General features: G+C 38.0%; 4 protein-coding genes across 4 annotated transcripts; 1 reads left to right on the plus strand and 3 right to left on the minus strand.

Annotated features, from left to right (window-relative positions):
* Positions 1-372: 372 nt before the first annotated feature.
* Positions 373-2,774, minus strand: LOC106396476 (COP9 signalosome complex subunit 2). Its single transcript, XM_013836874.3, has 9 exons — positions 2,568-2,774; positions 2,316-2,487; positions 1,987-2,227; positions 1,829-1,903; positions 1,625-1,759; positions 1,341-1,528; positions 1,086-1,154; positions 917-1,007; positions 373-847 (listed from the first exon to the last, which is right to left on the minus strand). The coding sequence occupies exons 1-9, from the start codon at positions 2,575-2,577 to the stop codon at positions 509-511; spliced, it is 1,320 nt and encodes a 439-aa protein (XP_013692328.2). The 5' UTR covers positions 2,578-2,774; the 3' UTR covers positions 373-508.
* An 806-nt stretch (positions 2,775-3,580) lies between these two features.
* On the minus strand, positions 3,581-5,618 carry LOC106358451 (proteasome subunit alpha type-3). The gene is made up of 10 exons (XM_013798253.3): positions 5,390-5,618; positions 5,267-5,306; positions 5,089-5,172; positions 4,948-5,021; positions 4,776-4,862; positions 4,607-4,691; positions 4,483-4,529; positions 4,191-4,256; positions 3,978-4,068; positions 3,581-3,878 (listed from the first exon to the last, which is right to left on the minus strand). The coding sequence occupies exons 1-10, from the start codon at positions 5,491-5,493 to the stop codon at positions 3,807-3,809; spliced, it is 750 nt and encodes a 249-aa protein (XP_013653707.1). The 5' UTR covers positions 5,494-5,618; the 3' UTR covers positions 3,581-3,806.
* An 829-nt stretch (positions 5,619-6,447) lies between these two features.
* On the plus strand, positions 6,448-7,410 carry LOC106396955 (calmodulin). Its single transcript, XM_013837464.3, has 2 exons — positions 6,448-6,670; positions 6,796-7,410. Exons 1-2 carry the CDS (start codon positions 6,538-6,540, stop codon positions 7,167-7,169), a joined length of 507 nt encoding a protein of 168 aa, XP_013692918.2. The 5' UTR covers positions 6,448-6,537; the 3' UTR covers positions 7,170-7,410.
* Positions 7,411-7,817: 407 nt separating this feature from the next.
* LOC106358449 (protein argonaute 4) lies at positions 7,818-13,557 on the minus strand. The gene is made up of 23 exons (XM_013798251.3): positions 13,409-13,557; positions 12,367-12,630; positions 12,080-12,285; positions 11,785-12,012; positions 11,572-11,708; positions 11,371-11,468; positions 11,200-11,297; positions 10,934-11,108; positions 10,731-10,847; positions 10,533-10,640; positions 10,400-10,462; positions 10,209-10,322; positions 9,949-10,114; positions 9,754-9,869; positions 9,543-9,680; positions 9,317-9,444; positions 9,157-9,222; positions 9,007-9,070; positions 8,818-8,929; positions 8,676-8,749; positions 8,495-8,589; positions 8,363-8,394; positions 7,818-8,278 (listed from the first exon to the last, which is right to left on the minus strand). Exons 2-23 carry the CDS (start codon positions 12,625-12,627, stop codon positions 8,103-8,105), a joined length of 2,772 nt encoding a protein of 923 aa, XP_013653705.1. The 5' UTR covers positions 12,628-12,630; positions 13,409-13,557; the 3' UTR covers positions 7,818-8,102.
* Positions 13,558-13,768: the final 211 nt, after the last annotated feature.

Genomic DNA, 13,768 nt, shown 5'->3' on the forward strand with positions numbered 1-13,768 from the left:
GCGTTTCCTAGTCACTTTGCCGCACCTGATAGGCTGATATTAAAAAAATTAAGGAACAATTATGGGAAAATAAATATAAACCAATATTAATAAAATATGCCAAACCTTTATAATTAATGATTTACACTTATTTGGATGTAATTATCCTTTAATTAAATAATACAAAAGATAGCTTATGTATATCAACAAAAAATTATGTTCCTTAAAATTAATATAATTTTTTCTCGAGTACATCATACAATTAAAAAAATTAGGTACATAATTTTTTTAATATGGTATATAACATGAGAAATAGAGTAATGGTGAAAGGCTTCTTGAAATGTTCTTTTATAATATTCGTTTTACTTGTAGTATTTTTGTAATCGGCCAGAATTTTAGGAACAAAATGCAACTCACATTTCACCATTTAAAAAGAAAATTCAGCGAAGTGAAAAGAAAGAAGTAATCCACAAAATGGTAGAAACAAGAAAATGTCAAAGCTATCGAAAAGAGAGAGGTGTGAGGGAAATCAACAGACTCGGTTGGTGATACTCATAGAAAGAGACTTGAGTTGTGTGTTCCATTTATCAACCGCCTTGTGAAGTTTCCTTCCATTAGCACTGTCACCTCTCAGCAAGTAACGGTTTATCTCATCAATGTGTCCATCGATTCGGCTGTCCAGTATCAGCGACACCAGCAACTCCGTCACATCCTTCTCTGGCACGTTCAGCTCCTTTGATATGAAAGGAATCCCGATCTTCGTGTACGGCTTTATCAGCTTCAGCAGCACCTGTGTCCTCACCTTCTTCAGCAGATCTTCCATGTAGTTTCTGATGAATGGATCGTCCATTATTGTCTTCCGGTTATTCTACATTCCAAAAACTATTCCATTAGTAACCATCGTTTTAATAAAGGTGTAATGCTTCAAGTTATTTACCTTGAGTATTTTCTCAAACTCTATGATTTCGTTCCGTTGATACGCTGCTACCAGATTCGTCATGGCCAAGATCTCAGGGTCGTTTTTGTACCTATAGAAATAGACAAAAGCATATAAAGCAAAGAACATAAATGGTTTTTTTTTTACAATAATAATAAAACTGACTTACGGTTTTGCCTCTTGACCGTCGAATGGATTCACTTCTGATTCCATGAGCATATTCGCAAGAACAAGATACCTTTTACAAAAGCCAAACATAAAAAATACATTTAACTCTAAGAAGCTTGGACAAACCATCCTCTAAGAAACTCATAAGCTACCACATGTCCCTAAAGTCAAATCTAAAAAGTACTGCTTTGCCTAGTTCATCCACATATTATCTTGTTTGTTAAATAATCAAATGAGGAGATGAGAAGATACATACTTTAAGCACTGAATACGCCTTTGGTTGCCAGCTTCATCATAGTTTTTGAAAGCCTCAAAGAAGTCAGTGGCAGCTTCTGCCCACTGACGCTCCGCCATGTGCATTTTGCCACCACACTCGCGGATAATACCCATGATCCTAGGATGAGGAATAGCAGATTTAATAGCAAGTGCTTTCTGGTACAGTTGCTGCATTCATTCATTCATTCACAAACATGTGTTAAGTCACAAAAGCCAAAAAAGATTATCAAAAAATTGCACACTAGCGGATAATCCTAAATAAACCTTAAGCTTCTTGTTGTCCTTAGTTTCAGTGTAAATCTGAATCTCAATCGCATAAACCTCAAGCAGCTGACTTCCTTTCTTCTGATCATCCGTCCCATCTTCCTTTTGACAAGACTTATGCAGTTCCTTCAGAATCTGGCAAAAACAATCAAAACAGCTGTTACTAAGGCATAACCAGCTACAATGAGAAAGGTTTGATTATACCTTAGTCATCCGTCTGTATTCACCAATGTCAAACCAAATGTTACAGAGCTTAAGATTCGTCTTGAACCAGAGTCTCTGCAAAACCAAAAAAAACAACTATCACACCACATATCCACTTTCCCATTAAACCACAAAAAAAGTCAAAAGCTAGTCGAGACCTCATTCTTAGCCTCCTCAAGAGCAGTCAAAGTGGTCTGGTAAAACTCCTGAAGCAGACCAGTGTTCTGCCCAGCAGATCCGGAAACAAAATCCATAATACTGTTAATACACTTCTCGCTGTAGTTCCTAGTCACAGCCGACTTGATGTACGTAAGCATCTCTCTATACGCATCCATCATCTCTCTGTATTTGCCTAGACGGTAGTAAATCTTCACCGTCTGCTTCAGAGCTTTGAAACCCCTAAACCAAAATAAAAAAATAAAAAAACTAAAAATCCAATTTCCAGCAACAATCTAATAATAATAATAATAAAAAAAAGGATCTTTACCACTCGGCCTTGTCAGGCTCCATCCTAACAACCTCGGCGAACCCGGAAAGAGCCTCCTCGGGCTCAGTCTCGATATTGCCTTTGGAGTTGTAGTACTGGTTCTCGATGTCGACGTCTTGCTCCTCCTGCTCCTCGTCTGAGTACTCGAATCCGTAGTCCTCCATATCAGCATCTACGATTTCGCGATAACCAAAATCAATAAACCCTAAACGTTTCGCGGTTAGGAGATTTAAAAGTAAAGAGAAACAAGACCTGAAGCCATTATTGATCGGATTGAAGAAGAATCCCAAACACCGATTAAGCTAGAGGCGGAGGCGAAGCAGAGTAGAGGATTCGATCGGAGTTTAGGTAGGGCACAGAGGAGAGGAAGGAACGAGAAGAAGGAAGGAAGGTTGATTTGGGATTTTTTTTTTATATTGGGCCTCGAGTTTACATTATTTTATACTCCTTGTTAATGCATGTTTTGAGTTTTTTTTTTATTAATGGCAATCTAATAATTTTTAATATTCAATATTTATTTCCTTTTTCCTTTTTCCTGTTTACTGCATTTTTTCAAGTTTAGTTAAATATTATATTACATATTTTTAATTAAGGAAACACTTTGCATAAGACTTTGGATAAATATTAAGATTTTTGTTTAAAAGAGGTAAAATATTTTTTATCAAATCACTATGAACTTAAGTTATATCTTCTTTTTTTTTTTACAACAATCGAACTAAACTATCATGTATGCATCCGATTCAGAAAACCAAATTGAAAAAACATAGAATCAACATAGAACATAGCAGAAGAAGAATACGTAGCACCTCGTATCAGCTTCTCCGTTACTACATTATGCGTCCTCTAAATATGTTCGGATCTTCAGAAATGAAACTCAAGTCATATCATATTCTAAACATTCAATTTTCATGAACCCACAACATATCATTAAGTGAAACCGCACATTAGCACAATTTTTGAGATTCATGAATTTTATATATTTTATTTTTTATTATTTGGATCAAATATTTTAACATGCGCTATTCCCTTGAGTTGAACTGGTTATTGAGATTAATTAGATAATGGCCAGTTTGTTCCTACTATTTTTTCTTGTTCTCATTTTCCGCCAACTATGCCGTGAAAAGTCGAGCAATTACACCCGCCAGATATATACATATACATGGAAGTTAAGATGCTTATAAAAATTAAGACACTTTATTAAGCAAACCATATCTATTGGAATGAGACAAAAACAGCAAATATGAAGAGCTAAACGAGATGACAAGGGGAAATCAACGACGGTAGTGCATTGGTGAAAAACTAGAACGTTTGAGAAAAAACTGCAACAACAGTCACTCCAGTCTAAGAAACTGTCGATAGCAATAAACGAAAGAGTCCAAAGATTCATGAGAAAATGCAGCGATTACCCCTCGAGGCAAATTTTAAAGTTTTACAACAGAAACACCAAACGATGCATAACACATATTATCTAACTTGACCCATTTTCTCAGTTTAGTCAGCATCCATCTCCTCAAGTGCAGTTTTGGCTGCCGTCTTTGCTTCTTCCAGAAGATCATCAGGGACCTAGAGTAAGTCCAGTTTTATGGGGTTATGGAAAGCTTTAAGAACTCGACAATTTTTTTTAAAAAAAATCATCAATAAGCAGAGCATTGTATTTATTACCTTCTGGTGCTCTCGTTTTGACTCCTCGCAGATCCAGCTCATCTCCAATTCAAAGGCCTTGTCTTTGGCTTCATCGTGTAACTTGTAAATGCTGCCACAATGAAACTCACATTAGATCTTGCATAGAATGATGGATGCAGGAGCACATGGTTGCATACAAAATCATCAGTCACAATAGTTTACCAACTGAAATCGAGTAAATGAACTACTCACATTTTTGCAACTTCAATAACGCCTTCTTTGCATGTCATCTCAGACAACTTCAATTTCTCGATTTCCCTGCAAGAAATTATGATCAATCAGAACAATAACAACGCCTTTACTTAAAAGGAATGTTGCAAAGCTCTAACAGCATTCATTCATTAAACCAATATCATCAATCCAATTAATCACAAATTCTTAATTTACATGTTATTTAGTTACAATTTTCTTCAGACAAGTTAAACTGATTAGTAGCTACTAGACATATCCACAACAAGATGAAAAGCATACTAAGACAGCTTACGTTTTGGCAGCTTGTTTGCCTTTGCCAATTGCAGCCCCAAAATATCTCTGCAGAACATATAAAGTCAGATTAAAAAAAAAAGACGCTACAAATTGAAAACAGGCATCTCTGAGGAAAGACTTACATATGAAATGCCGGAAGGCTCAATCATGTACAACTGGGGTCCATCTTTATCATAACCTCCAAGAATGACTCCACAACCAAAAGGCCTTGAAAAAATAATAACCGTTTAATTTTTCAATTCAAGCAGGAGAAATACAAGGAGGAGGTAGAGATGAAAGGGGACAACAAACCTAAGCCACCAATAGAGAGTACACAAATGAACATAACTTGCAACACGCTCTGAAAGCTCCTTCACAGGTACAGCGTCTCCATAAACACTATTATTCCCCCACATGTCAAAGTGTTCAGTTAAAGAAAGCAAAAAAAAAAAGATCAATCAGATGCTTTAGAGTGAGAGAGTACCTCTCATAGCTTCTGGCTTCAGATTTAGCACGTGCAACAATTTGCCTCCCATCAGCAGCAAGCCCAGCAACAGCCTGGACATGAGAAACTCCTTTTAAGACCAAAGAAGACAACAATAAGAAAAGGTAACAAAGAGCATACCATGCCAGCGTGACGATGAACAGAATGGATCCTCCGGTTGGATCCGGGTAGCATCATCTTAGATGCAATAAGCTTCTCCACACCCTTTAAAACCAATCCAAAAAGATAAAAACACTAACTCAGTTAAAGACCAAATCCTTTTGTAATATTCTGTTTCAAAAGGGAGAGCGAAACGAACCATTACAATCCCGTCCTTGCACTTGATTCCAACAACAGTTCTGCTCAATAAAATAAATGTTAAAAAAAACCCTAATATCGTGAATCGGATCTGAGGAGATAGAGAGAAGGAAGACTAACTAACCCGCTGTTGTCGACAGCTTTGGCGGCGTACTCGATCTGGAAAACACGGCCATCGGGAGAGAAGGTTGTGACTGAGAGATCGTATCCTGTTCCAATGCTGCTCATCTTCTTCGACTGTTGTTTACTCTCTTTCTCTCCTCTCTAGCGATTTAACAAGGATCGGAGAATTGGGTTTTTCTTTCTTCTCAAGCCAGAATAGCTTCTAAAGTTGTCGGATATCTTAAACGAACCGGGTGGGTCTATTCTGTTACTATTGGGCTTTACTCTTGGCCCATTATATTTTCTTTATTAATCTTTTACAATGTTTTTGACAATGGCTTTGGGTATTCAGCTGTTGCTTTTTCACTGAGTTTTCCCATGGATAACTGTTTTTACTGAAACAGTTTCAGAATTATCTTCTGACTGGAGTGGAGCAGTCTTCTAGACGCTTTCCTCACGGTTCATCCATTTCTATAGTTAGGCCCAGACGTTTTTAACTCAATCCGAAATACCAACTTTAATCTGAATCGGAAAACCGGAACCGAATCTGAACTGTTTTACAAAAATATCCGAATGAGATTTATGAGCTTATTACTTTGGACTTTGGTTATAATTCGAACCGAACCGAAATCCGAATTAGGATCCGCAGATACCCGAAATTAGTTAAATATGTTAATGTTTTTATATATATTAAGGTGATTTAGATATTTTAGAGTATTCAAAATATTTTTGTAGTTTGTTTTATTTGTTATTTTGAATATTTTTTAGTTAATTTAGATAGTTTAACTAATTTTTAATTAGATTTGTAAATAATTTATATATTTTGAAATTTTTTTGGTCAATTTTCGAGGTTTTTTAAAATATATATTTTTACGTTTTTAAATATTGGTTAAATCCGATTCGAACCGAACCCGGAAAGAACCGAATCCGATTTGATAATTAGTAAAAATCGAATGATACTTATGAATATAACACCGAAAATCCAAATCACTCTGATCGAAACCGAACGGATCACCAAACACGCCCGCACTATACAGTATAAAATCCTCGTGGAAGAAAAAAGAATTGAGAATCCGATGCGAAAGAAGTATTGGTTTTGGGCCTAACGGGCTTTTAAATCTTTTTTCATCAGCTTTATAATTAACACTTGGTGCCCCTCTCCACACCTTGATGTTATATACACCAACGTTGAATTTTTCTCTCTATCACAAATCTTTCTCAAAAAAAATGGCCGATCAGCTGACCGATGATCAGATCTCCGAGTTCAAGGAAGCTTTCAGCCTATTTGACAAGGACGGAGATGGTTCCATTCTCTCTGATCGTTCTTCCTTTCAATCGATCTGTCTACTAGTTATTTGATATCTGGATCGTTTAGTAAATGATCCATGGTCGCAATTGAATCTATCTTCGATTGATTTTATTACACAGGTTGCATCACGACGAAAGAGCTTGGAACAGTGATGAGGTCGCTAGGCCAGAACCCGACAGAAGCAGAGCTTCAAGACATGATCAACGAAGTTGACGCTGACGGCAACGGGACCATAGACTTTCCCGAGTTTCTCAACCTGATGGCGCGTAAGATGAAGGACACGGATTCTGAGGAAGAGCTCAAAGAAGCTTTCAGGGTCTTCGACAAGGACCAGAACGGTTTCATCTCCGCTGCGGAGCTGAGGCACGTGATGACTAATCTGGGGGAGAAGCTGACTGATGAAGAAGTTGATGAGATGGTCAGAGAAGCTGATGTTGATGGGGATGGTCAGATCAACTACGATGAGTTTGTCAAAGTTATGATGGCTAAGTGAGGAAAAAACAATTTCTCAATCTCTCTCTTTTTTTTTTTTTTTGTTGAAGTTGAAAGTAGTCTGGTTTTTTTGTTCATTGTCATATCATACATTCGTTTCTTCTTCTAGTGATTCTTGGTCTCCTAATAATTTTATGTTTATCAAATTGACTATTTGTGACTCGTGACTCGGGCTTGTTTGTTTGTTTGGAAAAGATTCAAAAGGTGTGTGTTTCTCGGTGAAACTACCATTATACTGGTCATTTGAAACAAAGCTCTCTCTCTCTTGATATTAGCTTTATTTATGTTTATGGGAACTCTCTGCCATTGTAACAGTAGTAAACTCAAGTACGAGAGTCTAACATGTGATGGTCATGCTGAAAGAATTGAAAACACTGACATTGCTGGAAAGAGGCATGAAGTTTAAAATAGCATTGTATAATTTACCCATGCTAAATTTTTGCGTGCCACCAGTTTTCATTCATCTGACAAGATTGAGATAATAATGAGAATTGTTTGCAGCCTTTTTGGAATGATATTTGAAAGCATCATTGGTGGTTAACTAAACGTTACAACTTACAAGTACTGCCTACAAGGCTACAATACCTCTCAACTTTGAGTAGGGATATGTAGTTTGTTTGGGTTTTAGTTTTGTTAAGGCAGCAAGAGCTATTGTAACAATAGCATCACTTCCTAAAGCTTAGAGATATACAATAAGTCGTCTAGAAACAACCCTGATAGAGAGAGTTACGGGGTAAAACCATATTTCAATCCCCAAAAGGCAGCATGGCTAGCGAGAAGTCACAAAAAAAAAACACGTAACAAGCCTTTAGTTTCGTTGCCTTTCAAACCGAGAGAGATCCTAAGGTGAAAGTTATAAAAGCCGATTACTACTAAGAGCCAAGTTTGGGGAAAAACAGACTTCTGCACATTATTAGAGATGGCTTCTTCGAACCTAACAGAAGAACATGGAGTTGGCAACGTTGTCTTTGAGTTTTGGGAGCTGCGCAACAGAGACTGGTCCTGGAGCTGTCACGCCACCATGGCTTGAGGACGTCTCAGACTGATCTTCGAACTTCATGAACGTTCCCAGCTGAGCAGCTGCCAAGTGAGCATAGCAGATCGGTGCAACTGCAAATTAACAAAGAAAAGTCAGTTCAGAAACGAAAATGGAGACTCTAAAACTCAGAGGAGTAGTCACTCAGTGGTAATTACCAACAGAAATGGCAGTCGTGCTTCTTTGGTACCTGAAAATATTGACAATAACAAAAGAAATGAGATGATATCTATCATCTATCAGAATAAAATCCATTAAAGAGGAATAAAAGGTTGTGAGAGACTACATACACGTAAGAGAGTGAGTGGACGAGTTCTTGGAGTTCATCAGGTGAGAAATGAATCTCATCATACAGGACATGGTAATGGGTAGGACGAGTTGTTCCCTAGTTCAATAGTTACACAAAAGTATCAAAACCAGTAGCAAGCAGTCAACAAAATGTAGTTTCTAAGAGTTGAGATAGATACTTACAATCATTCCAGCGTGCGCACAGAGATAGAAATCATTGTTCTTCGGGTGACAGATTTTGCTGTCGATTATTGTCCCTGCAGAAACATAAAATGAGACCGTGCATGTATGAAGTGTTATAAATGATAAAAGATTAATCAATCACCTGGGGGAACGTTGTCAGGAGAGCTCGTCTGGAAAAACTTGGTGTGGTGATTCTTCTGAGCCACCAGCAAGAGAAATTTTGGGTTCCAGTTCTCATCTAGAAGCTTGCATGCCTAAGGAAAGAAAGAGATGCAATAAAGTTACTGATACAAATAAGACACTGTTTTTTACTTTTGTATATTTCGGTTACCTCTATGATCTGGTCGAGTTCAATGTTGAGAACCTGGTTGAACTGAGATTCACTAACACCATCCCTAGAAGCATCAAGACGTATAAACAATCGATTAGAGAAAAGTAAAGAAGGGGAAACATGATGAAGAACGTAAGAAAAAGCAATTACCTGAAGATAATGATATGCTCAGGCTTTCTCTTACCAGAGCTAGCATAGAAATCTACCAGTAACTCCCTGCAATCAATAAATGAGTTAGATAAATATTTAAAAACTGGAGCTCATGCAAGACTCAAACAAGGAAAAAAACACATAAGAGTTAGTTAATCACTTGATAATGCCATCGTCTTCAGTTCCATTTTTCTTCACAAGGGACTCGATCATCTCAGCCTTGGAAGGCTGAGTGCGAACAGATGCTCTGTACTTGGAGATTAGAGGCCACTGCCTAGAACTCACCACCTAAGTAAATAGCAGTATTAAAAAAAACGCCTAATTAAAAGGCTGATACAAAAATCAAACAATATATATAAAAAAGAGTATTGAGTATAATATATTACGGCAGCAATGGAGGGGACATCAGACTGTCCAGGAGATCCATGTGAAACATCCATTCCAAGGATGATGGTTGGAACCTTGGAAATCACCGTGAACGCAGGTGTGCGCTCCACACTTAACAAGGAGTTTAACCCACCCAGCTGTAGTGTATATGCATCAGAGATTGAACACAAGAAGCTAATGAACCTTTGGTACAAAAGGGAGAGAGCTCACCTTTGCGTTGATCTTCAGAAGACAGTTTGTAAGATATTGATCATTAGGTTGCCTCACTGGAGCCATGCATTGAGTAACAATTCCGTATTCTGTTAGGTTTTTCTTCTTCCATGGGCCTGAGTAGGAATCCAATGTTTTTATCAAAGAAACAACAACATTATAAGGGAACTGGAGTTAGGAGGAGATATATCTAACCATAAATGTCACAGTTCTTCCTCTCGGGGAGGAGGCAAAGAATGAACTGTGGAGCACCAGGGAGCTTAGACTGGATCTCTTCAAACATCTTCTCCACACGAATAAGAGGAGGAGCACGGCGAAACTGATGACCCTCCTCAAATACATCAAAAGGAGGAGCGATTTCCTGTCACAAAACACAAACAGAAGCAGTCTTAACAAACGTTTATGATCACACACAAGTTTTTAAGAACAAAAAAGAGTACAAGTGTCCAACTTACAACTCCTTTCATTCCACCAATTCGCATTAAATCATCAACCAGTTGACGTACATTGCAGCGAGCAGAGAAGTTGGCAACAGCCCATTTGTCAATCTTGGTTGGCTCAACAAATTGCTGCTCAACAAAAGGGGGAATAAGATTATTTTTAACATGAAAGCAAATACAAAGAATGGCAGAAGAAGAAACAGCACCTTGTTGTTGAAATTCCAGCGACCATTTCGAGGAAACAGTTCATCTCCGCGTCCCATTTTCAGCTGCCAGTCAAAGAAAAACAAAGATTAAATAAACTTGTATGCAATAAGACAATTTAACAAGTCAACATACCTTAGGAGCTTGCAGGACACGTCCCTCCACTTGAGTAAAGTTGGAGCTAATAGAGATGCCACAGGAACGCAGGAGAGGTTCAGTGTCATAGTTGCTCACTTTCAGTGCCTGAAAATATAAAAACCAAAAGATATACAAACTCCAGTCCTCTGACTAACTAAAACAGAACAGCTATGAGACAGTCGGTGAACACTTTACTTTGGACAGAACATTCATCCTCTCCTGAGGCTTCTGTCTAGATTTCTCGACAAGGGCAGATCTTTGGAAAGTGTTGAGCGCTTTTGTGTACCTCTGTAGGGGAATTAAGGTGCAGTGCTGCAACGGTTGCCACCAAATGACATACATTAGCATCAATTTCAATCGCACATTATACCAACATTGCTGAGTAAAAAGAGGCAAACCTCAAGAGGAATATAGGTGGGACGCTTTGGTTTCCCAACATTGATGCACGGCAAATCCGCAGAATACTGCAGCTCCAGGTTTCGTTCTCTGAGGAAGTAGTCATAGACCGATATTTCAACAGTTTCAGACTCTCCGTTCTCATTCTTCGGTGCGTTCCTTGGCCTATATTCAAACCTAGACAAAATAACAAGCAAACCTCAGAACAATCTAACTTTGAGAGGGAACTAAACAGAAACAAAGGGAGGATGAGTGAATAGCATCTTACATCTGTTCCCTGCAAGGCTTGTCACTCATTCCAGTGATCCTGTACTCCTGGTTTGAGGGGCTGACTTTAATCCTAAGGTTTTTGAGCGTCCTTTTAGCCTGTTGAAAACACCATGTTAAATTAGACCTAAAACAAAAGCTACGGAACAAGCTTAGACCATTATCAGATTACCTTAGACCAGTCAACGGTAAACGGATCATTTACGCCTTGGTTAGCAATAATAAAATCGACAAGAGGACCAGGCTTGATTATCATGGTGGTTGTAACATCTGGCACATAAGAAACCAAACGAAAAACCATTAGTCACTACATCATTGCTGCAACAGAAAGGGAAAAAACATCAAACATCAAGAAACAGGTAAAATTATTTACCCATGTTAAGGGACATTCCTCCCTGCGTCGTCCGGAAACTCGAGTGGAATCCTCTACATCCCAAGATGTTACCACCAACTGGTTCGCAGTTACTCGGGTCATTGTGGAAAAAAGATTGTCTCACAAGCAAGCAGCCTCTGCAGTTTTTTTCTCAAGTTATTAGAAAGACAAAACAGAGATACAAGATCATCAAAAAAGAACATTTACACTTACTGTCTAGCAGCATGTTGACGCAAGATGATATCCAAAACCCTTATAGCCTCCTGCGAGTTCTCAGATTCCTGGCCCCGCATAGCATTAGCAAGAGCTTGCAGCGGAATCTTCGCAGCATAGCTGATCTCGACTCTAAAGCTTTTGGAGCGGTTAGGACGACGCAGTCTCTTCCTATCACCGTCACTTGGCTCTTCGTTCCCATTATTGGGGCTTGCATTTCCATTAGTCCTGCTCATAAAAATTCTCAATCAGAATCAGAAACTAAAATGAAAGGACCAATGTGATTGCTTTTTACCTGGTTGAAGATACTTCCTCAAGAACCACAGAGAAATCCATCTTGTTGCTAGGCAAAGCTCCAAACGTAAACAAAGTCTTCTCTCCATCATAGGCAAACTCTTTGCCATCAAGATCAGAATGGTAAGTCTCATGGACCTTGTCTAGTATTTTTCTTCCAACACCTTTTTGTTCAACAGGACGCCCATCATCATAGAAGAGCGCCACCTGTTCCAAGACCACAAATAATCCCATTAGTTTAACATCGTTCAAAACCAAAATGAACATAACAGTAGTAAGGAAACATACACTGTAGTGATAGAAATGTCCTTGAAGATTAGCGACGTTGACTTTGAAATGATTAGTCAACAGTTGTATCTTCTGACCCTTTGATCCAAACCCGGGACGAACCATAGGGACCCTCAGGTTTTTCTTCTCAGCAACCTCGGTTTTAACCCGCACTGGCTCAACATTAGGAGGTATGACTGGTGGAGGAGGTGGCAACGCATCAGTAACCCCACTCCCATTTGCTGATTCAAGTTCAGCTCCATTACCGGTAGAAGAATCCATGTCCTGAAACATAAACCACAAGATAAAAAGCTCAGGTTTCAACATATATAAGCAAAAATATAGGTTCCAAGATATGGTATGTGAGCAAAAAGCAAAATAATGTTGAAAAATAAGCTAAATCAACCAAAAAAGTTTCCAACTTTCATCCATAAGAACCAAGAGCGAGAAGTAAAATCTCTGTATGACCCCAAAATTCCAAACATATTGTCAGAAAAAGACGCATGCAAGCGAAGATTAAACTTGTATGACCCCAAAAAAATATAGCTTTTGGTCACATATTTAGCCTAATACAGTCAAGCATAGAACATTTATAGCTTCGTTTCAAAAGAAACAATCAGAGAGATGAAGCAACAACAACAGTAAAGCAAAAAAGTAAGAGAGATGACGCAACAAAAGAAACATGTATGACCCCTAAAAAGTGTAAGCTTTCATCACATTACTAGAAAAAATACAATCATGCTAACAACATCTACATATTTGTCCAACAGAACAAAAAATAAACAAAAATCTCAGAAAAAATTCACATTAGCAAGTAAATCCACAAAAAAATCAGATTGTTCCAAAAAAAAAAATCTGAAATCTGCCAAATTAAAAAAAAAAGGCAGAAGACACTGCATGCGAGGCCAGCAGAGAAATCGATGTATGTGTTTCTTCAAAAAAAAAAAGAAAATTTTTTTTGAAGAAGTAGACAGATACCACACTTGTGAGCTAGAAATCATAAACCAAAAAATCGCCAAAAGTCTAAGAAGAGGTAACATTCTCAAAACCCCTAGAATCGTACCTCTAAAGCTACCGATGCAACCCTAAAGATCTCTCTTGTGATTTTTGTTCAGTCTCCTCTCTCTCTCTTTCTTTCTTTCTTTTTTTTTTTTACTAGCTTTGCTTTTCTGCTGAAAGGGAAATCGATTTGTTAGAAAATTATATAAATCGAGGTTTATTCGCCCTAACAGTTGCGTTTATCTACAATGCGGTGTACCGTAAGTGAACCCACTCTTATAATCTTGACCGTTCATCGGATTTACTATATTTATAGATTTCTATGTTTATAGAAGTGTTTTGAAACCCGACCAGGATCCGCGGTTGAACCGGTAAACCGGTGACCCAGAAAAAAATCTGATTTTGATTTTGTAAAAAACCCAAT

Source organism: Brassica napus, chromosome A7 (genome assembly GCF_020379485.1).
Source record: "Brassica napus cultivar Da-Ae chromosome A7, Da-Ae, whole genome shotgun sequence".
NCBI lineage: Eukaryota > Viridiplantae > Streptophyta > Magnoliopsida > Brassicales > Brassicaceae > Brassica > Brassica napus.

Coding starts and splice junctions, on each gene's coding strand:
- LOC106396955 (XM_013837464.3), top strand. CDS start 6,538: ATGTTATATACACCAACGTTGAATTTTTCTCTCTATCACAAATCTTTC. Junction 6,671..6,795: donor ATTTGACAAGGACGGAGATG/GTTCCATTCTCT, acceptor TTTATTACACAG/GTTGCATCACGACGAAAGAG.
- LOC106396476 (XM_013836874.3), bottom strand. Junction 1,008..1,085: donor GACGGTCAAGAGGCAAAACC/GTAAGTCAGTTT, acceptor CTATTTCTATAG/GTACAAAAACGACCCTGAGA. Junction 848..916: donor AGTTTGAGAAAATACTCAAG/GTAAATAACTTG, acceptor TTTGGAATGTAG/AATAACCGGAAGACAATAAT.
- LOC106358451 (XM_013798253.3), bottom strand. CDS start 5,493: ATGAGCAGCATTGGAACAGGATACGATCTCTCAGTCACAACCTTCTCT. Junction 4,692..4,775: donor ACTCTCTATTGGTGGCTTAG/GTTTGTTGTCCC, acceptor TATTTTTTCAAG/GCCTTTTGGTTGTGGAGTCA. Junction 4,069..4,190: donor GTTATTGAAGTTGCAAAAAT/GTGAGTAGTTCA, acceptor TCATTGTGGCAG/CATTTACAAGTTACACGATG.
- LOC106358449 (XM_013798251.3), bottom strand. CDS start 12,627: ATGGATTCTTCTACCGGTAATGGAGCTGAACTTGAATCAGCAAATGGG. Junction 10,641..10,730: donor GGATGAATGTTCTGTCCAAA/GTAAAGTGTTCA, acceptor TTATATTTTCAG/GCACTGAAAGTGAGCAACTA. Junction 8,395..8,494: donor GTCCACTCACTCTCTTACGT/GTATGTAGTCTC, acceptor CAATATTTTCAG/GTACCAAAGAAGCACGACTG.